Below are 26,683 nucleotides of genomic sequence, written 5' to 3'. Positions count from 1 at the left end.
GGGACAAACTGAGGGAGGGATGCGGTTTGGCAAGGGCCATTGGCGATGGAAAGTTGCCATGGCAACCCTCCCGCGTCGTCGATCCTTTACGTACGTCGCCCCGCGCCGGGCATTTACGAAGACTTACACTGCGCATGTGCTTAGAACTAATCTTGGAGGGTGGTAAAACGAGAGGCTTGCGGGGGGGGGGAGGGAGGAAGGAACTGTTAAATTCGCACATGCGCAGTGGGAATGCAGGCCTGTAAGGTAAAGGGAAGGGCTTACCAGAAGGGGTGGGGCTTAGGGACTGCTGGGATCCTCTGTATGTATTGAGTAAATCTGGAGAGGGGGAAGCAGGGGGACCTTGAGGGGTTTGTGTGACTGTGAGCTGATAGGACCCACGGCTTTAAATCAGAGTCACGTGACTTTGCAGGACTGCCACTGTGGCCTTTCAGGACATGGGGGGTTTGGCACATTCAAAGGAATTTGGCATGACTTGTAGGGGTTGCAGTGTGACTGAGCCCCATAGCCACATGGCTACATGGGGGTTTAGCATGACCTACCAGGACCTAGGGGGTGGTTCAGGTCCCTTGGCATGGTTATAGAGAACTTTGGTGAGGTCAGGCTTTGCGGTCACCTGCTGGGGCTTTGGGGTAGGCATGTACCTCCAAACACATTAGTATTGGGATTTTAGTATTCCTTTTATATCCTACTTTTCCTCCATTGAGCTCAAGGTGGTGTATATGGCTCTTTCCTGCCCCCATTTAATCCTCAGAGCAACCCTGTGAGGTAGGTTAGATTGATAAAACAATGGCTGGCTTAAGGTCCTACAGTATAACCACTACACCACACTGCCACATCCTGTTAGGGTCATTGGAGCTGCTAAACATCATATGCCCTCACAGGCTCTTAGCATGATCTTCAATTATATTGGCATGAGCTGTGACCCTTCACTTGGTTGATATCTGAACTCTCATGTCCTGGATCTGGTACATTAAAGCTTTGGCATAACATGCTGGCAATAACTCATGGAAGCAGATAGGACCTTTGGGATTATGTGAGCATTTACTTTGTGCCCACCAGCAATATATGCTAGGTGAGGTTGCCATCTCTTTCTAACTGTTCCTGTGGCATGGAACACAGAAATTAAGCAGATGAAGCACTTCCTGAGGAGGGGGTGGGGGAGTAAATGGAAATACCTGTATACTAAATTCCTGCTTTCTCGGGCTGTTGTTGGTTAGAAATGCACGCAGCAGTAGTTGTAGGCAGCTGACATTCCGACTTGAGAAATCCATGGAACAAGATGACCTGACAATTATGATGATATGTCATGGTAGAGCCTTAGGTACATCTGAAAGTATTAGGGCCCTATGTGACATGGTGGAAAGTTAAAGGACTGTTGTATGTAGGGCTGGGGGGCAGGGATTGCAAAGTATACCAAAGGGTAGGAAAAGGAGAAAAATGTGTCTAAACTAACCAGGTGTTCCTAGATAAGCCGCCTCTCTGTGTGTTTTACTTTCATTACTTTACTTATAACTCATTAGACCCTACTACCTTCCCAGTAGATTCCAAAGCTATTGCTCTATAACTCTCATACAAATTTAACCTCCTTTTATCTTTGAGAATTCAAAATAACTTGCTCTTTCTTGGGCTCTAAGTGTAAGACAGCAGTCTCATTTGGGTACATTTGGATCTCAGGTCCGTCCACCATAACCTCCAACCCCTGCTTTACCTTATCAAATAAACTCTGGAGTCCTCTTCTACTTTTGCTCCCTGTTTTAGCTGGCCCCCTAGGTTACCCTTTTATAGAACCCAGGAATCCTCATAATGCCTTCCTAATTAGTTGTATGTAACCTGCTCTCTTTTTCTTCTCTCCCCGCCCTTCCTCATTCATTAGGACTGGTGAAGAGCTGACGCATTTCCTGGAGACGGTTGCTAACAACTGAGTTGACAAAGGCAACGTGTGATGTTGGCAGGAGAGCCCAGGAGTTTGCACCACAGCATCCCCCAAACTGATTGCCTATAAAGTGCATAGCTGTCAGAGTGGCTCTCCAGTAGAGAGCAAAGGTACTTCTAGTTAATGCTTTTGGAGCAGGTGGGTGGGGCTGATTTAATCCAGGTCACAGATGCTGAGAAAGCTGCATTTTTATACAGATTTTGGATAAGAGGGTGTTTAGGTATAGGGGGAAAAGGCATGGGATGAATTTGAATGGAAAGGGGGGAATGGTATGTATATGAAGAAGGTTGTGGGAGATGTGTGATTTGAAAAAAGATGAGCAGATTTAAGTTTGGGAAACAATTTAGTGAGTGCTAATGCATTATTCTGCTTGCTGTGGTCGTGAAACTATTGGATGGGATATATTTAAGAAGTACTTTAACATGGTGTGTGTGTCGGTGTGTCTTGTGCTAAGTACCAGAGGTTATTCTGTTTCAGGAAGGGTGGTTCTACTAAGATGTTACTAACAACAACAGCTTTTTTGTGGTTATTCAGGTGGACCACAAGAAAGCAATAAAGGCAACAAAGGGAAATGCTGTATGCACACCTGATTTTAGTTTAAATGTTCATTTTTAAAATGAAAAGTGGACTTTCCTTTTCACCACACAGGCAACCACAGTGGAATAGTAAAAACAAACAAACCCACAAAAAGCCCCAGCCCAGCCTGCTAACTACATGCATAGTTTTTCAGCCAATCAAATTCGAGGAGAAAGAGGTGGGCATTACAAGGTTTGTGCATCCTCTGTGTGACTGAGAAGTTGATCCGTTAAGACCCTAGTTTTAAGGGCTTGTTGTTACATGGTTGGCTGTTGCATTGGAGACTGCTTAAAAGTTTTCACTCTGCAGCTGTATCATGTGAGAGCCTTGCCAGTGATCATATCACCCACACTGTATGGCTTACCCCTTTCTTGTATTTTGCATCCTTGCAAATACAAACCCTCCAAGTGTTCCTGTTTTCCAGAGATAGCTCCAGATTTACAGGAGCCGTTCCAGTTTTGATTTGATCCTGGAATGTCCCGCTTTTCTTTAGGATGTCCCTATTTTCATTGGAGAAATATTGGAGGGTGTGGTAGGATGTCCCTATCTTCATTGGAGGGTGTGGAGCTATGCGACCCTCGAGCCAAGGAGATAAGTAACTATACAACTATTGGAAGACATCTGAAGGCAGCCCTGTATTGGGAAGTTTTTAAATGTTTAATATTTTGTTTCGTTTTTATATATGTTGGAAGCAGCCTAGAGTGGCTGGGGCAAACCAGTCAGATGGGTGGGGTATAAATAACAAAATTATTGTTGTTGCTGTTGTTGTTGCTGTTGAACAGGTTGTCCCTATTTTCATCAGAGAAATGTTGGAAGGTATGCAAATAAGTCTGCACAAGTTTCTGGCCCACAACTTTTTTAAATGCTACCACCACCTATGTTAATCATTTGTTTAAAGTAATTTATATATTGCCTTTTGAGCCCAAATGCCCCCTAGATTTGATGTCTTAACACTGAAAGAAAGAGGGGATTCTTGTGAAGCTTCCCAGGTATAGGGATCTTGAGGCAGTTGTCTGCCACCTCAGGCAAGCAGGGAAATGATTATATTTATAAGTCTGGGCTCTTGAACAGTCTTGGTACCTTCAGAAGTCTTTCAGTACTTCTAAAGGAACTACTAGGTCAGAAATACTCAAAGAGAAGATAAATCAAGATGGATGGGAGCTTCTTAAAGGTGAAATACTGAAGGCACAAAATGTCCTCAGGTGGCACAATGGGCCCAGTGTACCTGGCTGTTAACCAGAAGGTTGGTGGTTTGAACCCACCCAATGATAGCTGCGAGCAGGATTCCTGCATTGCAGGGGGCTGGACTAGAAGACTCTTGGGATCCCTCGCAACTCTATGATACTGTGTAATGGATGTTGGCTATTGCAGCAGAAGAGACTGGATATGAAGTACTGAGTTAGAATGAAGTTTATTTTTTAAAACCTGCCTTTCAGGGTGCATTGACCTTGCAAGGCAGTTTGCCAGACTCTAAAACACATGAAAATATAATTGCCAGGAACAAAGCTGAGCCCTGCCCTGATTTAGATGCATGCAGCTGGTTAGAGGTTTTTGTGGTGTCGTGCACACTGATAGGATGTATGTCAGTTGGCGGGAGAAAATGTTGGATTGCCATTTTATATGTGTGCTTTAATTTGGATTTATTTATGTTTTTATTTAGGGAGCTCAGAATACAGAATAGAGATGTCTTGCTCCCTTGCCGTTAATTGTCCTAGCACCCCTGAGGTGTGGCAAGTGATGATGGCAAGTGTGGCGGAAAGATTCGTGGACAATCCAAGAAACATTTAAACCAGGCATCCCCAAACCTCGGCCCTCCAGATGTTTTGGCCTACAATTCCCATCTTCCCCGACCACGGGTCCTGTTAGCTAGGGATCATGGGGGTTGTAGGCCAAAACATCTGAAGGGCCACAGTTTGGAGATGCCTGATTAAACACTTCAGTGTAGTGTAGTGTAGATTAGTATCAAAATATTTGTTTTTTAATTTGCAGAATATGGATGGTTTTTCATAATGTAGTTTTCAGTGTTATAAATCAAGCACTGCTAGGAGTTGTTTCTTTTTGTTTTCCATTGTATTTCTTATCAATAAAAAACAACAGTGTGGCGCAAGCAAATTTTTATTCTGAAAGCCTGGCCCAGAGAAAAAACTTTGAGAACCACTGGACTAAGATGTAGTGACTGGTCATGGGCGTAGCCAGTATTTTTGTTGGGGGGGGGGAGAACTGATGTGATTGGTCAGTTAAGTAATTCTATTGTTTTACTTGATCTGGGGGGACAGCTGCCCCCCGCCCCCCTTAGTTAAGCTCATGTGATTGGCGCAATATCAGACTGGGAAATGTCATGGCAAGCAATGTTCCAACCTGGGTCTCCCCGTTCAAATGTTTTATGCAGTATGCTGCACTGTTTTCCATGAATTAGTTATTTTATGACAGTGATTCTCACCTGCTAGCCTCCCTCTTTGTTTTATCATTTTTTTCCACCGGCAGGAAGAAACTGAAGATGCCGTTCTACAAATCTGCTTCAAGCCTCCGCTCAGATGGCAGTGACATGGACTTGGAAGGCCTTGGTAAATTCCTATGGAGGGAAGTGAGGATACCGCTGTAGGAACACTTGCATAGCCAGAATTTGCATTTGGGAATATTGGTGTGGGAAGCTTGTAACACTAATTTCCCTGGATGGAGCTTGTCATTTGAATGGAAAATCACCCCCCCCACACACACACACATTGGAATAGGGAAACAGAAAAGGTCATTCTCTGGCCCACTTTCTCCATTCAGTTTGCTTTTACTAAGTCTCTGCACATAAAAGTCTCATTGGATTGGATTAAGTCTCTCTGGATCCAAGACATTCTGTTTCTGACAGCTGGCCAGATGCTTTTGGAAACTCACAAGCAGAACGTGGAAGTGGCAGTCCCCATTTAGCCCCAAACCTCTGGTATTTAGAGGTCTACTGTCTCTGAACAGGGAGGCATCCTTTAGCTATGATGGCTGAAGTCTGGATTTGGTGAGGGCCTGCCCTGGTTTCGCTCAGCTCACTGCAGTATTGTTTCCACCAATGTGATTATTCCAGACTGAAATCCATATATATTCTTGCTCTTCCCATAGTGTTTTAGCGGCTGCTGTTTTCCCTCACGCCATCCTTCCACCCCCAAACTTTGTGAAATATCAGCAGAACACTCTTGCTGTTTGGGGTTAGTGCAGGCTTCTCTGAATTGCTGCATGTTGTAATGCATTTTAATGCATTGACAACATGTGGATATTCAGCTGAGGTTATGGCAAACGTTCTTGTGGTTAGGGAACTTCCCATTACACTTCTCAGCCTAAGTCTCTACTATAAAGCACCCATGTCATCATATGTATGTATGTATGTATGTATGTATGTATGTATGTATGTACTTGGTATTTTTTTATAAAGGCTTTTCATGGACAATATTGCTGTGGTCGTAGGCCAGTGCATGTATGTGAAAAGCTATGAAAGCAGCAATAATAAATATTTTTACTGAGAAGATTTGTGCTAGTAGCTCACACTCTGCAGTGAAATGTGTATAACTAAATCAGACTCTCACTGAAACTGATCCCAGGTTGAAGCAAACTGAAGGTACCAGACAGTTCTGCAAAATCTGCTAAAAAAATAAAGCTAGGAGGGTATTTCCTTCTTTGACAGCTACATGAAATAATATCTATTTCCTTTCAGTTTTTGCCAGGGTGACTAGGAAGGAGTTGGGGGATATTTTTCAAGCCAAGCAGAAATGTTGCTAAAGGAGACTGCTTTTGAAAGGGAGCAGAGGGATGAGAAATAAGGCCTTTGTATCCAAAGAATGAGGCCAAAGAGACAGAACCTGGGCGCCTTGGCTGTTTTCCACATGTCTTGGTTAGCTTGTAAGAATTACTCTTTGAACTAGGCCTCTTAAGTGAATGTTGGCTTTGAAAAGCAGCAGGGACTAAATTAAAGTAGCGGAGGTACAAATTGTCCAAATCCTTGCTAGCATACGGGGGACACATGTGGGCATGAGTCAGTGGCTTTGTGAGGATCCAGAGCGTGAGTCATTCGCTTTGCTGGGAGTGAACAAAAAATGGCAGTCGAGGAACCAAACGAGCCTGTCTGTCGCCAAGGGACCAGAAGTCCATAAGGCTGGAGTGTAGAATAAGGGTTTGTCCGTTCTTGGCACTATTACCACCTGATCAGAAATGCAATCATGTCCTGATGATGAGGGAACAGGTATTGCTTTGCTTCCCTGGCTGCCTCCCCTGAAAGACAACACAGCCTCTTCTGTTCCTCAGTCCTTCCCACAATCCATTCCTGATAAACTGCACTGAATGATTGGGCTCGGCACCAATCAAAGCATGCCACACATCAGGGCTGCCTAGATCAGGAGTGCAAAAGCAGCTCTTCCAATTCCTCCCAGAACTGACCAAGCTCTGAAGACTCAAGGATTCCCTGGTTCAGGAACCTGATAGTGACCAAAGCAGGCACCCCCAAACTGCGGCCCTCCAGATGTTTTGGCCTACAACTCCCATGATCCCTAGCTAACAGGACCAGTGGTCGGGGAAGATGGGAATTGTAGTCCAAAACATCTGGAGGGCTGAAGTTTGGGTGTGCCTGGACCAAAGAGACCTATCCTTTGGCTACATGGAGGTCATTGACACGTGTGTGCAGGAGCAGTGCTAGGGCTTTTTGCGCCCTAGACAAAAACACCTCCTGGCGCATGCGTCATGACACACGCACACACACCGCTGATGCACCTGCATCCCCTCCATTGGCGGGAAGAGCACGGGCCAAGGGGGGAGCGTGGCGCCCTCCCGCCTGTGGAGGGGACGTTTTGAGCTCCTCAGCGGCGGCGGCTGCTGCAGCGAGTGAGTGGTGGCGGTGGCAGCAGTGCCCATAGCTGAAAGCTTCAGCTGTGGGCGCTGCTGCCACTTGCTCGCTGCAGCCGCTAGGGAGCTCACAGCGTCTCCTCCGTGAGCGGGAGGGCGCTGAGCTCTCCTTTTGGGGACGCTGGGGGCTCCTTGGCGAGCGGGCGGGTGGCGGCAGCGCCCATAGCTGAAGGCTTCGGCTGCGAGTGCTTGCCGCCACTACCGGCGAGGGGGTTTTCCGGGGCAGGCTCGGCAGCGCCCCCTCCATTTTCGTGCCCTAGGCAATGGCCTAGTCCGCGTAAATGGACGCACCGGCCCTGCGTGTGTGTGTTTCTTCTTCAGAGAATGGAAGGCTCTTTGAAAGAAGGATTGCTGTGTACATGAAGGCTGTGTATACACCATACCTTTAAAGCACATTATTTCCCTCAAAGAATTCTGGGCACTTGCATACCGCCCAACATTTATCCATTGAAAATAGGGATGTCCCATTCCTTAATGATAATTTTACTATTCATACCCCACACTTCTGACTGGATTGCCCCACCCCCTCTGGGCAGCTTCCAACATACATAAAAACGTAATAAAACATTATTTAAAAACTTCCTCATACAGGATTGCCTTCAGATGGCTTGGGGGTCAGATAACACCATACCCTCCAACATTTCTCCAGTGAAAATAGGGACATTCTATGGAAAAGTGGGACATTCCAGGATCAAATCAGAAACCGGGATGGCTTCTCTAAATCGGGGACATCTCTGGAAAATAGGGACACTTGGAGGGTCTGCACTCACTGAGTTATAATTCTCAGCAACTCTTAACTAACCACGTTGCCCAGAATTCTATGAGGAAAACCATGTGCTTTAAAGTCATAGTGTTTGCACAGCCACCAGTTTTGTCCTCTGGCAGGCAGGTCTTAGAGGCTTTTTTTTATTGTTGCAGGAACCTGCAAAACCTCTTTGTTCAGAAGTGACATTGGGACAAAACCTGGGGGCATGTTCATGCAAAGCGAAGCCTCTCTCAAACCCCTTTTGGCTCTCTTAAAAACATCTGTTTGTCTCAAGCCTAACAAAGCCAACTGGAGCTCATTTTATAAATGGAACAACACTGGTAGTGATTAAGTTGCTCATGATTGTGCTCATCCAATCTGTGCCAAACACAGCAGGGAAGTTCCCTTCTTTCTGTAATCCTTGACCACATTAGTATCTGCCCTAATTCTTGCTCCAGGTGTGATAGGCTGGACTTTCTAACCACCTTTCTTTCCTCTCTCTTCCCAAACCACCTGTTGCTTCACTGGCTTTGTGTTCCACTAGCCGAAAGCGAGTTAGCCAAACTCCAGCGCCAGTTTCGTCTCCTAGAAGGCAACCGTCATGCCTATGCTTTCGAATCCCATGAAATCATTCGCAGGCAGAAGTATGTATCCATCTCATATCCTTGCTAAAATTCTGGATCCATTTTGGAGATCCATTTTGTTTTCCCCTGTTCACAGCAGGAACGTCATGGTTTTACTGTGCTCTTATGCTGGAGATAGACATAGTTATTTAGATAGCTGGAAATGGTCTGGGAGAGACCATCAGAGTGTATGCATTTGGGTTTTGGAGGCTATACCAAATCCTGCAAAATATTTTTATTGGGCGCAAGAATGAGTTGTGCGTGCACCATGAGGTGATCCCTCTTTTACATCATATTCAGATTTCTAAGAGAAACAAGCCTGTTGCCTATCACCAGCCTTTAATTGCTTTCATTGGACCAGTTGTCTAACTTTTAGTTTTCAGTTGTGCCACAATTTGATAAGAGAGCGGTATATAATCACATTGAGGGGGTGCTATCTCCTGTCCATTTTTCTTGGCACAGAGTTGGGGGCCAGGGGCCTGTCATCTCTTGCTCTGAAACATCCAGTTTTGGATTTGGGAGCGTTTGAATATTGTACATCCTCCTGCAAGGAGAGAGCTGTAAGCTGAACATTAAGAAATAATCCCCACCTCATATACTGAAGCAGATACTGACTTAACACAAGGGCACATAGCAACTGATATGCTCCTGGCAACACACAGCTGACAATTGGTTTGGTCACATCATGTGTAGGCATGTTTGTGCCTATAACCTGCCTTTCTTTAGCACATGCGGCCAAATTCCATTCCCCACAATCTATCACATATGTGTACATGCATGTACAAACATTTGATTCTTGCCATTATGCGGTTTTGCATGCTGGCATGGTTTCAGATCTTGTGCTCATGATTCTGTGTGTCCAACCTCTTCCTTCCCCTTTAGTACAAAACGTTCCCAGGGAATTTAGGATTCCTCTCTCTCTTCATACTCTGGTTTAGATCACTTAACGAACGTTACTCATCATCCCTGCCCCTGAGAACCTTGAAGTCTTCTACCCTTCTACCCTGACCCACAAAACATAGTGCTTGCTTTGTGGGGAAATCAGAAATTCTGTGTTCCCAACACTGCTTGTTTCATAGGCATGTAAAGGCACAATAAGTCATCCTAAGCCCTGAAATTTATTGTGTCTTTTTACGCAGAGCTGCTAATTTTGAACTGTTGAAGCCTGCTCTCTTTTGAGAGTATATCCCCCCTTCCCCATTCCATCTTGTCCCATCCAGAGTTGGTGAGCATGCTCAGATTCAAATTGCCAGCTTTCCAGGAGTTTCTGTAGCAGTGTCTCAAAAGCTCCTCTGAGCTGGCGCTGCCACCAATCCCAACCAAAACTCACCAGCACACCTGCTGCCATGACGCTCCCATACGTGCCCACGCAGCTGTGTCTCGCCGTGTCATCCTGCCGCCCCTCAGAGTCTCTGGGCCGCTTCTCTTGGACAGGGCAGAGATAAAGCGCCTGGAGAAGGATAACAAAGAGCTCCTGCAGAGGTATACTGTGGCTGAGAGCAAGGCCAGTGCACAGCAGGAAAAGGCCCATGGTGAAACTCTCCGTTCCTTGTTGGGACAGCGGGATGAAGTGAAGAAGCAAATAATTCAAGAGAAGAAGCAGATAGCCCTGCTTGATAAAGAGGTATGGAGAAGGGAGCTAAGTACCAAGTTGCTTGGCATTTATTGATGTGAAGTAGTGTCCTGAGGTAGGATTTTGAGGCCTTCCAGGTGGGGGGGTGGAGTATAATAGCAGGTACCAAGAACAAGATTTTTTCCTTCACCTGTCTCCCCCCCCCCCAAAAAAAATCCAGCTGAAGAGAAACTCTAGAAAGGAGAGGAGGATCTTTTGGGTTAAAAATGGGTGTGAGGGCTTTAAAAAAGCAGAGGGAATTGGCAGCTAGGACTTGAGGGTCAAATTCCTTAGAACAGGGGATCCGAGAGCCAAGGATTCTATCCCAAATATTGGGTTTCTCATCCCATTTCCCTCCTTTCATTCTTCATTTCTGACAGATCGAAAACTGGAACAAGCGTTTAACTGACCAGAAGCTGGTGGTGGGCACTGGGACCCTGATCCAGGAACAGAAGAGCAACTTGCTGAAGCGGATAGGAACAGTTGAGAATCAGCTTGACCGGGTAAAAATGGTTGCAAGTGCCCAGGGTTGCTGAGAGCCAGGATTCTTGGCTTGTCTTCAGTTTCTCACTCCACTTTTCTATTTCCAGACCACCACAGAATTCAATTCTCAGCTCGTCTTGAATTCACAGCTACGTGAGGATCTAGAAATTCTCCGGCTTGAACACGATCGCTTTGAACAGCTTCATAAACGTCTAGAGACGGTACATTCACACTAGGAGAAAATTGAGGGGAGTTGACAGGATGTAATTGCCCAAGAGAGTTTCTGAGAGGGACTGGAGTCATGATATAGACTAAGGAAGGTTCTGTTATAGAATTGTGAGATCTGGTTGCTTGGAGAGAACTCCAACATGGAATGGAAGGATATGATTGACTGTTGAGGGTGGTAATAAAAAAAAATATCAAGGCTTTTTATTGACTGAGAGAGAACCACAAAGCTAAATCATGCATTTTGGAAAGTATGTTTTTTTTCTTATTAAACTAGGGATTGTAGCTGACCAACTAGATTCTGACAACAAAAATTATGATGCCCCCTGCCTTATTCCTAGCCACTTGGACCGAAGGATTTCTGATTCTTGGGTTTGACAGGGCAGGTTCTGAAGGCCAGTTCACAGGACCTCTTTAACACTTGCAGATTCATGTGGAGTTTAAATCTATGGACTGTGCTCCTGCTATGGTGTGGATGACAATGGTTAGGGAAGAAGGGAAGAGCTGTGATTGGGCTACAGTGAGGAGATAGAGCTTTGTGAACAGGATGGTACGGCTGCGTTGGCAATTAGGGACTGGATCTGAAGGCTTCCTCTCTCCCCCTCTAGGAGCTGTTGGAAACTCGTAGAGCCATTGGCACAGTCATCAGCGCATCCTCTGCAGCCTACGAAGCAAGGTTGGCGGAAGGGGAGTACTCAAGCATGGTGGGGCGGGGAGGAGTGTCCCTGCAGAAACCTTGCTCATGTCCATGCCCTGGTTCTTCATTGCTCCTCCGTTGTCCTGATGCCTCCATCCATTCATGGCACTGAGACAACTTAATCAGCAATAGCCATACTCCCTCCAAGTCCTAGCTTCTAAGCATCGCTCTAATATAAAAGACAGGGCTATATATCCTCTGCACTAAAATGGAAATTCTGCACCAGGAAAAGCAGGATTCTGTGACCTGTGCAGCAAGCCTGAAGAACCTTTTCGGCTCTGTAGGTCAGATCATTGCCAGACCCAAGCAGCCACACAGGCCAAATTTGACATGCGGTCAGGGCTGCTGATGTCACATAGTTGGGACTTCACAGCACCACCCAAAGCTTGTGTTGCATGGTGCTTTAAGGAACGCAAGGCTTTACCAAACCATCAGGTGGTGGGGTGGTAGAGCCAAAGCCTGCTTTCCCTTTCCAGTGCACAAAGGAGTGCACTTTGAGGCTCTCGATTGCGCTTTGGCACCTGCATCTCTACCTGCCCGACACCTGACATCAAATAGACAGGGGTCAGCAAACTTTTTCAGCAGGGGGCCGGTCCACTATCCCTCAGACCTTGTGGGAGGCCAGACTATATTGGGGGGGGGGGATGAATGAATTCCTATGCCCATAAATAACCCAGAGATGCATTTTAAATAAAAGCACACATTCTACTCATATAAAAACACGCTGTTCCCTGGACTGTCCGCGGGCGGGATTTAGAAGGCGATTGTGCCGGATCTGGCCCCCGGGCCTTAGTTTGCCTACCCATGACATAGGACATCAGATAGGGGCCAGTGGGTGTGGCCTGCAGGCTGGAGGTTTCCCACTTGTGTCATATAGGAGGAAGGTAGGAAGCTGCCGTCTGCTGAGTCAGACCATAAAGACCATCGGTTCATCTAGCTCAATATTGCCTGCATTGACTGGCAGCAGCTCTCCTGGGTTACAGACCAGAGTATCTCTCAGCCATGCCTGGAGATGGGACTTGGAACCTTCTGCACACAAAGCAGAGGCTCTTCCACTAATCTCCACTACTTCCCCATAGAAATGTATGCAGACCTGCAGCATTTATGCTTAATTTTGCATAGCTACATTTGCCAATGGTGCATAGCTATATTTGCCAATGGTGGGCAGGGGAAAGGCGCTGTGCATAGCGCTGAAGCACACTCCCAGCGTCCTGACTTGGATGTTGGGCATTTGGCCATAGGAGTCGGACCACTGGCCCATCCAACACAGTCCTGTCTGTTCCTAACTGGTTCAGGCTTTTCCCCAGCCTTGCTGTCCAAGAGCCTATTAATTATTATTAAAATTTGTATACTGCCCTATACCCACAGGTCTCAGGGCGGTTCACAACATAAAATCACATTATAAAATCACAAAATACATAATAAAAACAAGGACAACCCAATAACCCCCCTTCCCCAACACATTTTTAAAGGGCATTGGATGTCTTATCAGCCAAAGGCTTGGTTGAAGGGGAACATTTTCCCCTGGTGCCTAACGGTGTACAACGAAGGCGCCAGTGAAGCCTCTGAGGAGAGCATTCTAGATACGGGGAGCCACTGCAGAAAAGGCCCGTTCTCGCATTGCCACCCTCCAGACCTCTCATGGAGGAGGCACATGAAGAAGCTGGCGGTAGCTGGAGCTCTTAGCTGGAGGTGGAGGCCAGGCTCAGACTTGAGAACTGCTGGATGGAAAACATGTGCTGTTGCCTTTCCCCATAAGACTTTCCATTAGAGTGGACCAGACCATCAGCCCATCAAACACAATGCACTGTCAGTCCTGACTTACGGCTGCTCTCCAGCATCATGGGCTGAGGCCTTTCCCAGCCTTTTCTACCTGAGATTCCATAATTGGAGATGGCAGAAGTTGAGCATAGGACCTTCTGCATGCAGATATGTTTTATGCCCAGGGAGCTGTGGCCTCTCCTAAATAGTGAAAGTAATACTGTATCTGAAACAAGGACTTCCTGCCTGTCACTTGCACTCCTCATTGTTGTGCTAGATTTCAGGGGTGGAGGAGGAATGGGGATAAGAGCATGAAAAAAAGTTGGGGAGTGGAATTGCTGGTGGTTCTCTCACACATATCCAAACCTTGTCCCCATCCCATTTGTCTACTGGGGTAAATATAGGGATGAGGCAAATACGCGCCTAGGCCAGCTGCAGGACAAGGCAAAGAAGGATGTAGCACAGTATGAATCGGAGATGAAAGAATTATGCCGCCAGATAGAGAATGACCAGCGCTTGTATGATTTCGTTTCCATCAAGCTGCAGGAGAGAACATTGACGGAGGAGGCACTAAAGGCCAAGAAAAAGAAAGGTTTGTGTGTGTGATGTATGGTTAGGGGCTAGTCATTCATTCCCACACGCCCAGAAGTGGTCTTGTGGCAAGAGTTCAAAGTGCTCATGCTAGGATTGAAAGCTTTAAATGACTTAGGCACCAAATATATGAAAGACCCACTTGCTTCCCTACAGACCCTCTCTGGGATTTAGAATGTCGTAGGGTAGTTCCACCATCTTCAAAAGTTGAGGGGGACAGCAGAGGAGAGGGCATTATCTGTGGCAGCCCTAAACTATGTTCCCTTTCCACAGATGTGTGTCGTGCACCTTCGCCATGTGGTTTTCATCATTTACTGAAGATGCACCTCTTTATCCTGGCCCACATATCTCAGGGTCCACCCTATTCTCTTAATTGTATTCTGCTTTAACTGTTCTTAATGTTGTGTTTTTAAATTGTTGTAACCTGCCCTGGGAACTCATGCCTGTGAAAGGCAGTTAGAAAATCAAGATGTCCTGAATTAGTAATGAGCAAAACTAAAAGTTATGTATTAAATTCCACAAAAGCTTGTAGTAAATTCCCCCCACAATAGCAAGATCTGTTTGGATCTACAGAAGCAAGATCACCATACAGTATAACTTACCAACAGCAAATATCACCAGCAGCCAAAAACTGCACAATCAGACGCTTGTGAGAAAAGGGCCAGTCTTTGCTTCTTTGTCTGGTGCCAGAAGTATTCCTTGGCCTTTGGGAGGCAAGTGTATGTCGTGGTTTTTAGTGGGACAGCTCAGAGCCAGGACTGCTGGCTTCTCTGGGAAGAATTCTGTGATTTAAAGCAGAGGATCTTGGGGGTTAATACCTAATTAATCTGTGTAATCTTAAGTTACCCCCCCAAACACACACACACACACACACACACACATTTTAATCAACTTTTTTTGTATTCAGAGAAATAGTTGGCTAAAGAGTATGGCTGCAGCCCAATTAAAACATTTTAATAAGTTATCATGTGAGTTTTAATAAATTATCATGTGAGTTTGATTTAAATTTGCATGTGGGTAAAACAGTATTTCTAAAGCAATCAGCCTACTTCCTTTGGCTTAGCAATTATTAACAGTAATTGGGTCAATGGCAAGCCATTGCTATGGCTTACTGAAAAGCAGCAACAAACCAGCGCTTACGGTTTGTTTCTCTCCATGCAAATCTTCCAACGCTCACCTTCATGGGGATTTCTCTATTTCTCTTGCCATGAGAGAGGGAGAAAACCTTTTTATCCATGCCACACATAATTTTATAAATGTCTTATCTTGTCGCCTCTTGCACCCATTTTCTCTAAGCTAAAAAGCCCCCAATGTGGCAACCTTATCATAGGGGGACATCCACCTTGCTTTCCTCGTGTGGTTTTTTGGAGGAGAATCGAGCCACGAGCGCTGGTTTGCACGTCACATCTTGCTTCCTCTTGCGGTTTATAATAATTGAAATGTTGCAGCTTTGGTGAAGGCAAGTGATTAAAAAGATGGGCGGCTTTCCCACTCCTTTAATGTATGTCTCTGATTGAGGTGGGGATTCACATGACTTTGAGGTTGCCCTAGGAACCGGGGCTCCTAGATTCTCTTTATTTTCAATCAGAGGAAGAGTCCAAACGGAAAGACCCCGAGGAGGAGATGCTTGAAAATTTACACACCACTGTGGATCAAGTCCTGGAACTCACCGACGCTCCAACCTTGGATGCTGCATTGAATGTATACATGCAAGGTGATGGGCAAGGCAGGGGGCTGCAATGGGAAAGGGTCCATTTTCCTTTTGAACCGTGGCTGTCCTCTGGGTCTCTTTGGCTCAGGAAGAACAGAATGAGATCTGGGACCTTACCCTCCATAGGGGCTGCCCTTGAAGCAGTTTGGGTACTGGCTGGTTCAGGCAGTGGGATGCGAGTTAACACCTGATACCGATGTTTTTCTTTCCCCACTTCAGATGAGGAACGGAACTTTGCTCAGTTCAACTACGTCAATGATCAAAACGATCAGAAGGAGCAGTTATGGGAACAAATCACTGAGGTGAGTGCTGTGTCTTGGTTCCTCCCCCCCCCCAAAAAAACATTGCAATTTATCACAGAATTAGTGATATTCGTGCAAGCAAGTTTTTTTTGCAGTCTACACAATGCTGTCATCATCACAATGCCAGCCCATACTTCCCCACCCTCTTCCCCAATTCTTCCAACCTTTGCTGCTGTTAGCAAGCAGGGATTCCTGCCGCGTCTTGCTGAACGAGGCTGAAGTTTGCTTCCTGGTTCCCAGTTCCTTATTCAACACAAGCGCAGAAACAAGCAGTGTGCGTCCCCACCATATACATTTAAAGCATGTAGCTTGGGGGGAACTGTAGTTTGTTATGGGTGCCGGGGTAAACTAGAATTCCAAGATTCTTTGTGGAAAGCTATGTGCATTGAATCTGCTTTAAATGTATGCTGTGGGTGTCCTCTGCTTACCCAAATAAGCCTTGGGCTGCACCACATTGCATCAGGGCTTTCCCCCTTTTGAGATGTCCTAGCACCATAGTGTTATTTTTGCACAAGCTTCTTTCAGGAACGATGCCCTCCCACCCTCTTATCTCTTCCACGCATCCCTTGCAAGTGCGCCTTGTTTTTGCCAACTTCCTGTAATAGTAAAACGAATGACACACACCCCGCTTTCTCCATCTTGCTCCTCCACTCTTCTAGCTCTACCATGAGATACAGGAGGCACAAAAGCACGATGCCCAGGAAGAGGGAAAGCAGCTGTTGCAGCTCAAGGAGGCTGAAGCACAGCAGGAGGAAGCTGTGAAAGAGGGAAACCGGATTGAGCTGGCATTGAAGGGTCACCACAAGATTTGGGAGCAGCTCAAGAACGGTAAGCAGGGACTGTGTTTGTGTGTCAGGAAGAGAAAGATGGTGGAGGCACTATCGTAGGAATTGGAAACATGTTCTGAAGCTTTCCTTTGCAGCCTGCTGAACTTGGGGCTTGGTTTTGTCTTTGCACTGAAAATTTAGATTCTTAGGGTGCCACTTTTCATAGCAGTTGCTGAGCTCTCACAGCAAGGTTGCAACAGTGCAGGAATCTGGCCAGCACTTGATTGATTGATTGATTGATTGATTGTACAGTCATACCTTGTTTACGTACACTTCGGTTTGAGTACTTTCAGTTTAAGTACTCCGTGGACCCGCCTGGAATGGATTAATCCACTTTCCATTACTTTCAATGGGAAAGTTCGCTTCAGGTTATGTACGCTTCAGGTTAAGTACGGACTTCCAGAATCAATTACACTCACACTTCGGGTTACGTACGCTTCAGGTTGAGTACTCTGCGGACCCGTCTGGAACACATTAATACACTTTCCATTACTTTCAATGGGAAAGTTTACTTCAGGTTAAGTACGCTTCAGTTTAAGTACTCCACGGACCGTCTGGAACGGATTAATCCACTTTCCATTACTTTCAATGGGAAAGGTCACTTCAGGTTAAGTACGCTTCAGTTTAAGTACTCCACGGACCGTCTGGAACAGATTAATCCACTTTCCATTACTTTCAGTGGGAAAGTTCGCTTCAGCTTAAATACGCTTCAGGTTAAGTACAGACTTCTGGAACCAATTGTGTACTTAAACCGAGGTACCACTGTACTTACATACCACCTTTTTCTCCAAAGAGCACAAGGTGGCACACACAGTTCACTCCCTCCACATTTAATCCCCACAACACTCCTGTGAGGTAGGTTAAGCTGAGAGGCAGTGACTGGCTCAGGGTCACCCAATGAGCTTCATGTCAGAGGAGGGATTTGAACCCTGATCTCCCATGTTCTAGTCTGACACTCTAAGCACTACATCACACTGGCTCTCACTATTGGGCAGGTTTGAGTGCTAGGCTAGCACTACACAGATCATGGAGGATGAAAGGCTTCACATTCTAACACCGAATGCTGGTGCCCAGCCCTAGTCACCAGGCCCTGTTACATTCAGCACCATTATTATTTTTTTAAAAGAAAGAAGCGGTTGTGGTTCCTTGCCAGTAGCTGAGATAGTGGTGGGAAGCGAAATGGCTCTGAGTTCTGGTTTGAAAAGGCTGTATGGGCCTGATGCAGTCCACAGACTCCCTTGAGGAACAGGATGATGAGCCAACAGGCATAGATAGTCACAGAAAATAGCACGGATCCTGGTTGTACCATCCTCAGCAGACAGATAAGCTTGAGGAGGGGGGAGGTCTGAAAGGCAAAATTGGAAAAGGGAGAGAATATCATTTTGTCAAAATAGTAATACTCAAGTATATCCTGTGGAATTGGTTGCCAGTAGGTGTGGGACAAAGGAAATAATTTATTTTATTATTTTTATTTTCCATGCAATGTGTAATTAGAACTGAAGACAAAATGCAGCATTTAAAAAAGCTGAGTGATTTTAAGAGGCTTTCCTTTCCCAACGGACCCTTCTTTCAAATTGCCTTCAGCTTTCTGGGAAAACAGACAAAAGAAAGCTGTCACCTGACTCCAGCCTGTCTCTTGGAATTCATAGTCACAAGATGGGCTGATGGCTGGCCAGTTGAAGATAGCTTCCAAAGAGCCATGTAGACAAAAAGTACAGAACATGCAGGGCAAATCTGCACTATCATATCCTGGCTCAGTAAGCCAGGATGTGAATGAGTGTTATCTGCTGCTTCGCTCTGCCCACAAGTGAGCAGCTGAACAAGCCAGGACTCGGCTATCAATTATAGCTTCCCATAGGGCTGTTGAGGAATTCTTATGGGAAGGGGGGTGGAAATTGCCAATGCTCGTTTATACATCCCATGCCAGGGATGGAAAGCAATCTAGTGAATATGAGTGGTATTTGCTGCTGCCATTTAAAGCTTGCAAAAGAAACACAATTGATGACTCTCCCTCCCGCTTTGCATCATGCAGCGAATGGTGTGAAATAATGTCAGAAGTTCTGTCAAGTTCCACCACAGTGGACAGTGAGCTGAATAACTTAGGGCCTTTTTTTTTGTCAGAAGCCAAACTGCAGTGGAATGGAAACAGCGCTGCATGCAGCAAACGCAGGTTGGAATGGAAATCAATGGCTTCTTCCTCACTTCCTGACATGTGCGAACCTGGAAGCTATGGTTAATTGCTTACAAACTAGCCAGGATATTAAGCCATGGCTTAAAGGTGATTTTAAGACCCTGGCTGGTTTGTAAGCCATTCACCATAGTTTCTGGGTTTTCAGATAATGGGCAGCTATGGTAGACAGCTGAGTCCTGGCTTGTTCAGCCGCCTGCTTGCAGGGCTGAGCAAAGGAGCTGCCTTGCACCTGCATGCAGCAGTAGCTCATGTGTATCCTGGCTCATTAAATCCCAAGATAAGACCATACAAACCAGGCCACCATTTATCAAGTTGACTCTTAGCAGGGCTGGAGCTACCATTGCCTTGGGCAGCGAATTCTGTGTGTCATGAAAGAGCAGAAAAATGATAAATCTGTTGTTGTTGTTGTTGTTGTTTTGTTGTATTTCTGCTCCCAGGGGGAGGTATTTATGTTGGGGGACAGGGTGTTGTCTCATGTGCAGGATAATTTGGCAAGCCTTAGGTACTAGGCACCTTGAATTGGGGAAGGGGTGCCACTCGCTGGGCTGACCCCTGATGCTTATCCAGGTTGACCTCAAGACTTCCAGGCTCTCTAGGAAGTGAGTGGAAATGAGTGCTTAAAGTTAAGAGCTGTGTAGGTGGGCAGGGGTTCATTAATTTTGCTTTCTTTCCTCTCAAAGCAATCGAGGCTCTCTTTTGGAAACTGCAGTGTGACTACTCAGTGCTGGAAAACAAGCTGGGGGGGTCGACGACTGCCCTGGATGAGAATGTTGCGATCTACCTGGGCTTGATTGAACAAAAGACCAACCAGCTGTTGGCTATGTATTCTGTCGTCAAGTCTGAGGTATGCAGGGTGGATGGGCAGAACACAACAACAGAGGCAGGAGAAAGGGATGGATCAGGGCTCATGGAGAAAGGGAGAGGAGGAGACAACCTTTTGACTCTCTTCTCTGAGCCCAATTCCCTGCTGCAATTACCGTGTGAAAAGTATTTTGTTGAGAGTGAAAACCCCTATCGATTTTCCAAGACAAACCTGCTTGCAAATCTTTCCTGTTGAATAGTCTAGGGTTTTAATCCCATTCTGATATAACTGTTCGTATGTGTTCTTTTCAAAATGTCCTGGTGCAGGGGGAAATTACTTTGCAACTCTGCAGTGGAGTCCACAGGGCTTGAAAGCGTGATATTACTTTTGCTTTGCCAGCCTCATTTCAAATCCCTTAACACATTTACTTTTATTTTATCAAATGCATTTCTGCAATTGTGAGGGTTAGTAACCTTTTTAAAAAAAACTGAAAACCAAAATTCTCATATTAGCTGCAGCCAGTGATGTCACTCAGATTTTTAATTGATCTAGTAGGAAGAATAGATAGATCTGGATTAATAGGTGGGGCAGAGTAGTTGACATCAGGGTGTTTTATTTTAAATCTCTAGTGGGAGGGGAAGCAATCAATAAACCTTGCCTCTTCTTTTCTCAGAAACATGATCTGCCCTACGACACTCTGGAGACAGTGCAACTGATTCTGGGGCAGAAACCTGAGATTCGGGCACAGCCTATGCTTGTTCGGCCACCCACTGCTGGGTAAGGAGACCTGCCTAACCCCACATGAACCTGCCCATATGTTTAAGATTTTCTGTATCAACCTGTTTTGGACTACTATTCCTATCAGCCCCTGCCAGCCCAGCAGCTGGAGGGCACCAGGTTGGCAAAGGGTGTTCTATACTGAGATCATGGAAAGTTCAGATATTTTGGGTTGCGGTAACAAGGAAAATTGGAGAGCATAGGATATGAGTTTATGAGGGACCCCATGGTTATGTTATTAGGAAAACTGAATGAGCATATGTTAAGGGAAGATGTTAGAAAATATTGTTACGAGTGTGTATTCTTTTTGTAATGGCTTTAGTTGTCCAGTTTAACTACTCGTCAGCATCTCAAAGAATGAGCTAAGTGATGATTCTGCCTGGGAAGATGGGGTAGGTGTTGTCGTGCGTGTGGAGGACTTAAACACGTTGCAAAGTTCCCCAAAAATAGACCAGAGGCAATTGTATTTCATCCAGCAGAGCTTTACTGCTACTGAAGGCAAATGAGCATAATGGTCACAAATCCAATACATTCAGGATTGGCACTGTCCATAAGAAATCCAGTTGCAGCAGACTTAACTTAAACTTTAAAAGAACTTATAAAAAGACTAAACCTTAACACTATAACATACAGAACACCACACCAGAACAAAGAGATAGAAAAAGAAAGTGTGTGAAACCCAGGCTCTTCCTGGCCTGACTGTTATAGTCAGCATGATGACCTTGACAGAAAGATAACAGAGCCAGTTTTAAACCAGCTGTACTCGTCTTCCCTGAAGGAATCACCCAAACAGAAACCTTCTGCCTGTTTCCTTCACATAGAAAGAAACCTTCCAGAACACTCTTGAACTAAGTAGAATAGGAAAGATCTCTACGCACCAGATCAATACTTTCTGTACTGAGAAATGCAAATTGACAGGTGTGTCCCCGTCTCCATCTCCACCCCCCCACCCCCCGCACTCCCCTCAACTGGCTGGAGACCATGTGAGCCTAGGCAGAAGAGCAATAGCCAGAGTACTTGTTGTGTGCGAGAGCTGGAAGCTGGGAAACAAAAACACGTCCTGGACTTTGGGGCTTCTCTGGAAACCTAAAGGGGATGTAGGACCCATTTGCTAATGTTGTGAGCCCCTGAATCCTTTATCCAGGTTGTACACATGTGCATATAAAACCATATACCCTAAAGACACCTCAGTCTCCACTGACCTTCATTCCAAGACTTAGGAGCCAACTCCTAGGGGCCAAAGTTCTTTTGCATCCCCATAAAATATTTGAGGGAGCTACCCCCCCCCCCAAAAATATTGATGGGCGTTGCCCATTTTATTCAAGTGGGCACCCCTGTTCCAAGGAAACCAAACCCCAAGTGAGCACTTGGAACCCCTGGAATCTCTCACTGCTTGGAGATTGGGGTGGTGCGTAACAATATGTTTGTAACACCCCAATATACAGATAGCTAACCACTGGAAGAAACATCTACGGGAATGAGAAAAAGATATCTGGTATGGAATGTTATTGCAGAAAATGTTTTACAGTTTTAAAAAAATTACAAGGAAAAATGATGAGATCATAGGATATGAATAAATTATGGATCCTATGATTATGCTATTAGGAAAGAAAAATGGTGGGCAATATGTTGGCAGTGTCCCCAGATATGGATAGCTAGACACCGGAAGAAACAGCAAATGCCATCTGTGTGGGACTGAGAAAAAAGATATTTGGCATAGAATATTAATGCATAAAATATTTTACTATAAAACAATCTGGATGATAAAGTCCTTAAAGTGTTAGTATGAATGTATTTTGTATTGGAATTGTAAAACTCAATATAAAATATTTGGAAAACACTACTGGAAATTAATATAAGATTCAAATTATGCCTAATTTGTAAAAGAAAGAACTGCAGTAGTAAGAATTAATTAATTATAAAGCAATTATGGCCTTCTGTTGTATAGGAATGCATTATTTATATAGAGAAACCCCCTGGTAGGATATCAAGATCGTTTGTGGAATTCTATAAAACAATGTTAATTTGCAATGGCATAATGTTGATAGATGACATATGGATCATTAGTTAGAATGTATAGTGTATTTTTCTTTCTGTAAAATAAGATCCATTAAAAGCTGGTGAAACAAATAATTCTACTGTGGCTCTGTTCTGGCTGCTCCCACCTTCAGCATTAAAGGAGAAGGAATGGAGAACGGGGCCTTTTCTAGGATGGCCCCTGCTCTTTGATGCACCCTGTCTAGCTTCTGTCATTGGGTGCCTACATTATTAAGTTGTGGTTGCCAATTCTGCATGTTCTTATTTGCTCAAGAGACATGTTTGTTTTGTGACATTTAACTGATTTCCTGCTTTCTGTTTTGTGTATGTGTTTGTGAGTTGCTGATTCTGTAATAATTTTTTAATTGTTATATTGAAATGGATGGTTTTAATTATGTTTGAAGCTGCCTTGGAGGCCCATTTGTGGTAGAAAGGTTGGATAAATATTTTAAAAATGCAATCAAGACTAAATGCCATAAAAGGCCTTGGTTTACACACACACACACGGTAGGAAAAGCACTCATGCAGAGGAGAATATCAGAAAATTTTCTGAGCAGAAAGGTTTAAAGAAATTTTAGGGTTGGACTGGGATGCAATGGGTTAGACCCAGCTGCCCACTTCCCAGAATGTATTTGTACTCTGAATAACTTGGCAACGGGCAGAACATTCAACAGATGCAGCATATTCCATCTCTCTGGGTGCCTCCAGACTGTCACTGTTTTGCAGGAGGGATTCAAGTGCATACCAAAACTTTAGATTTGTGCCTTTAAAGTAGGTTAAAGCACTCTGTCACTCTAGCACAACAAATCCACTTAAAAAACCCACAAAACTGGACTTCTTAGAAAGTTACAGGGAAATGCACTGAAAGTTGTGGGGTAAACGAATGATTAACAGGAAGATGTGTACATCAGGATGATTGCTTATTGTCATATAAATCCCTCATGAACAAATTGGAATGAATACTGAATAAAAATTGGTCTTAGCAGGAGCCCTGAAAAAAACTGTTTTTAAAAGGACTAGTTTGCAGTACTTAGTGCAAAAGACACCCTTCATTTTTATCATCTCAATGTTTGCTCTTTGCAGAACTGGCCATGAGCCAATAACAGAAGAAGACCAGAGACCCTTAACTCATGAAGAGCTCAAGCAAAAAATTTTGAATGACGTGAGTACAAAAGGCCAGACAGAATCCTGGATGCAGAGCTAATATTACTATTACTACTGTATTGCTATTACTCAGATCGGGGTCTTCTGAAGCAAGTTCTTTACTGGATTATTATTTACATACCTTTTGTGACTGAAGTCTATTTATATATATGTACAGCAAAATTAATTCCGAACAGCCATACAATAATTTCCTCTTCTGTTTTGCTTTCTGCAATTCCCCTTACCTCTTGGGGGAGGGGAGGGGCGAGTAGATTAGGCCCCTACTCTAAAAACATTTTCATGGAGAAGCAGTTAGGCAGTCGGAGTAAACAATCCTCACACAGGGGCAGATATTTTCCCTACCTCTTGGCATATTGATTAGTTTACTTGTCTAAGCCAAAAGGTCATGGCAAAATGCAAATAACTTGAGTCATAAAACAAGCCGGCAGACAACAAAATCCCTAAAAGCAATTGCGGGCGCGCTTGGATACAAACATTTGGTGTCTCTTATAGCCCCTGAAGCAAAGGAAGAAACTTTTATCAACATCAATACTGAAACACAAATTCAGGATTTTGCTGTATTTCGCCATCTAGTCAATAGCAGGTTTTTTGGGGGGGGCCTTGGGGAAGATACCCTCAGCATCTCCCCACCTCCCTTCTTGCCACTGTTACTGCTGCAGCTTCCCCTCTCCTTCCTATGGGCGCACCTTGCACAATGCAGGAAGTTGGACTAGATCAGGCATCCCCAAACTGCGGCCCTCCAGATGTTTTGGCCTACAACTCCCATGATCCCTAGCTAACAGGACCAGTGGTCGGGGAAGATGGGAATTGTAGCCCAAAATCTGGAGGGCCGAATTTTGGGGATGCCTGGGCTAGATGATCCTTTGGGTCCCTTCCAGCTGTACAATTCTATGATTCTATTCTCTGTCAAGAGAGAGAAAGAGCACAGGGCAAGTGGAGACGGACACTTTTCCTTCTCTTTACGCTTGCCCTTACTTGCATCTTCAAAGAGGCGCAATGAACTGGCAGCAACAGTGAAAAGGAGGAGCGGCAGGCCCCCAGAGGTTACGGGACCCGGCAGAGGGTCCCCTGCAGGGAACCCAAGATGCCAACCTCTGACACCATACAGTAGCCGTTAAGGCATACAATAAGTTACTGATCCAGGTATTCTGATCTCAAGAGTCTTGTATGTGATGCCGAAGAGTCTTCCCCTGAGCCTTTTCCACAGATGCATGTGATTACGAAACCATTTCACAAAAGTAACTCAGGTTTCTCTTCTCACGGCCTCCAGATCGCAAGCAAGACAGCAGCGCTTTCCCTAAAGAGGAACACACAACCTGATTTAGCGGATGAGCATGGTGGATTAAGTGCGGCCAAGAAACAACCTCAGGCCTCTTGACTGGAGTAGGAAGCTATATACGCGGTCTGTGTCCTGTGCCACGCAAAAGACGGAAGCCAAGTTTGTCACTGGCAGGGTTGTGTTACGGTGTGGTCCTGCGCCACTGCCTTTACACCTGTAGCCTCTGCAGCCTCCTTCCCGTTTGGGATGATCGGCATGCTTGGATGTAGCTTCCATCCTGCCGTGGATCTCCAAAGATCTCCCCCCCCTCCTGGTGAAACACCCCTCTTCTTGGCTGCTCGCTCGATCAGGACAGATGGACTGTGCCGAGGATGCGTAACACATGGTCCGCCATATCAACAACGCTCTTCACTCCCGTGCTGCCCACTTGCTTATATTCTTCATAATTTGACTCTAGATCCTCTTGCAAAGAGAGAATGCATCTTTTTTAAGAAAACACCTCTGCCTGTTGTCATGGTACATCGACTTGCGACCTCTCCGATAAAGGAATCTATCCCTTGAGTCTCTGGTTTAGTGAGCTGGTACTTCTAGAAGCCTTCTGGAGCAAGGGGGCCCAGCTCCCTGTCCTAACAGGATTCACCATTGGGCTTGGAAGTAGGTGACTAAAACTCAGCTCTGTTCCCCAGCAGCCATCTTGTGTCAGGAAACCGGCATGTTAGCTCCCTCATGCTACGAATTGTCAGAGTCTAATGAAGTCTTGTTCGCTCTCTTAGACAGAGTGGTTGAGGCCCATGAAGGGTATAAAGTGTCTGCTCTGCTGTGTGAGAGGAAATTGGGTGTGTTCAAAGCATTGGCCACATGTTTTAACTTCTTCTTTTTTTTAACCAACTAGCCTGTTCCTTAGAGTGTGTTTTTTACCACATGGGTATCTAATATGAGACTGTGTCAGTTCCACCCAGAGCACTCGTTTACCACTGCTAAACTGCAGAGTCTTGGAGTTTTGAAGATTACATGTAAACGTGTATGCAAAAATTCTGCTTTTTATGGTGAGGAGCAGTTTCCTCAAGGTGTGGGTTGTGGGTTTTTTTTTAGTTCTTTTAGCCCTGATTTTAGCATGAATGATTTATTTAATTTATTAATCCTCAGAAAGGGTGATATTCCCATCATATTCACCTCACCCAAACCCTCCCCTGCAGTGGCCCTCTTCCTACAGTGTTGCCAGAGAATAATCTTGGGGAATCCATTCCTCTCCCAAAGATAATCATCATGGAAAAAATCTCGGGTAGTTCCCGTGGGTGTGGAATGTGGGAGCGGTGTGTTGGGGAGGACGCAGAAGTGGGTAGGGCCTGCCCTCTGAGGGGGGCAACTTGTGCACAGTTCCTGTGACAAGTGGGGAAAAAAGCTATCGCGGTTTTTGATTATCAGTGTAAATTGGAAACTAAAATGATTAAAATGTTTAACTGGTGAGGTAA

At 45.2% G+C, this 26,683-nt stretch overlaps 1 protein-coding gene across 1 annotated transcript; it reads left to right on the top strand.

Annotated features, from left to right (window-relative positions):
• Positions 1 to 26,683, top strand: ODAD1 (outer dynein arm docking complex subunit 1). Its single transcript, XM_035137051.3, has 16 exons — positions 1 to 90; positions 1,877 to 2,046; positions 4,997 to 5,076; positions 8,674 to 8,773; positions 10,187 to 10,376; positions 10,745 to 10,867; positions 10,955 to 11,068; positions 11,681 to 11,748; positions 13,935 to 14,122; positions 15,710 to 15,835; positions 16,052 to 16,134; positions 16,794 to 16,962; positions 19,833 to 19,996; positions 20,628 to 20,731; positions 23,852 to 23,930; positions 25,203 to 26,683. Exons 3-16 carry the CDS (start codon positions 5,010 to 5,012, stop codon positions 25,308 to 25,310), a joined length of 1,683 nt encoding a protein of 560 aa, XP_034992942.2. The 5' UTR covers positions 1 to 90; positions 1,877 to 2,046; positions 4,997 to 5,009; the 3' UTR covers positions 25,311 to 26,683.

This window comes from Zootoca vivipara, chromosome 12 (assembly GCF_965207765.1).
Source record: "Zootoca vivipara chromosome 12, rZooViv2.hap1.1, whole genome shotgun sequence".
Taxonomy (NCBI): Eukaryota; Metazoa; Chordata; class Lepidosauria; order Squamata; family Lacertidae; genus Zootoca; species Zootoca vivipara.
The sequence above is the reverse complement of the archived record's forward strand: the minus strand, read 5'-3'. Positions and strand labels throughout refer to the sequence as shown.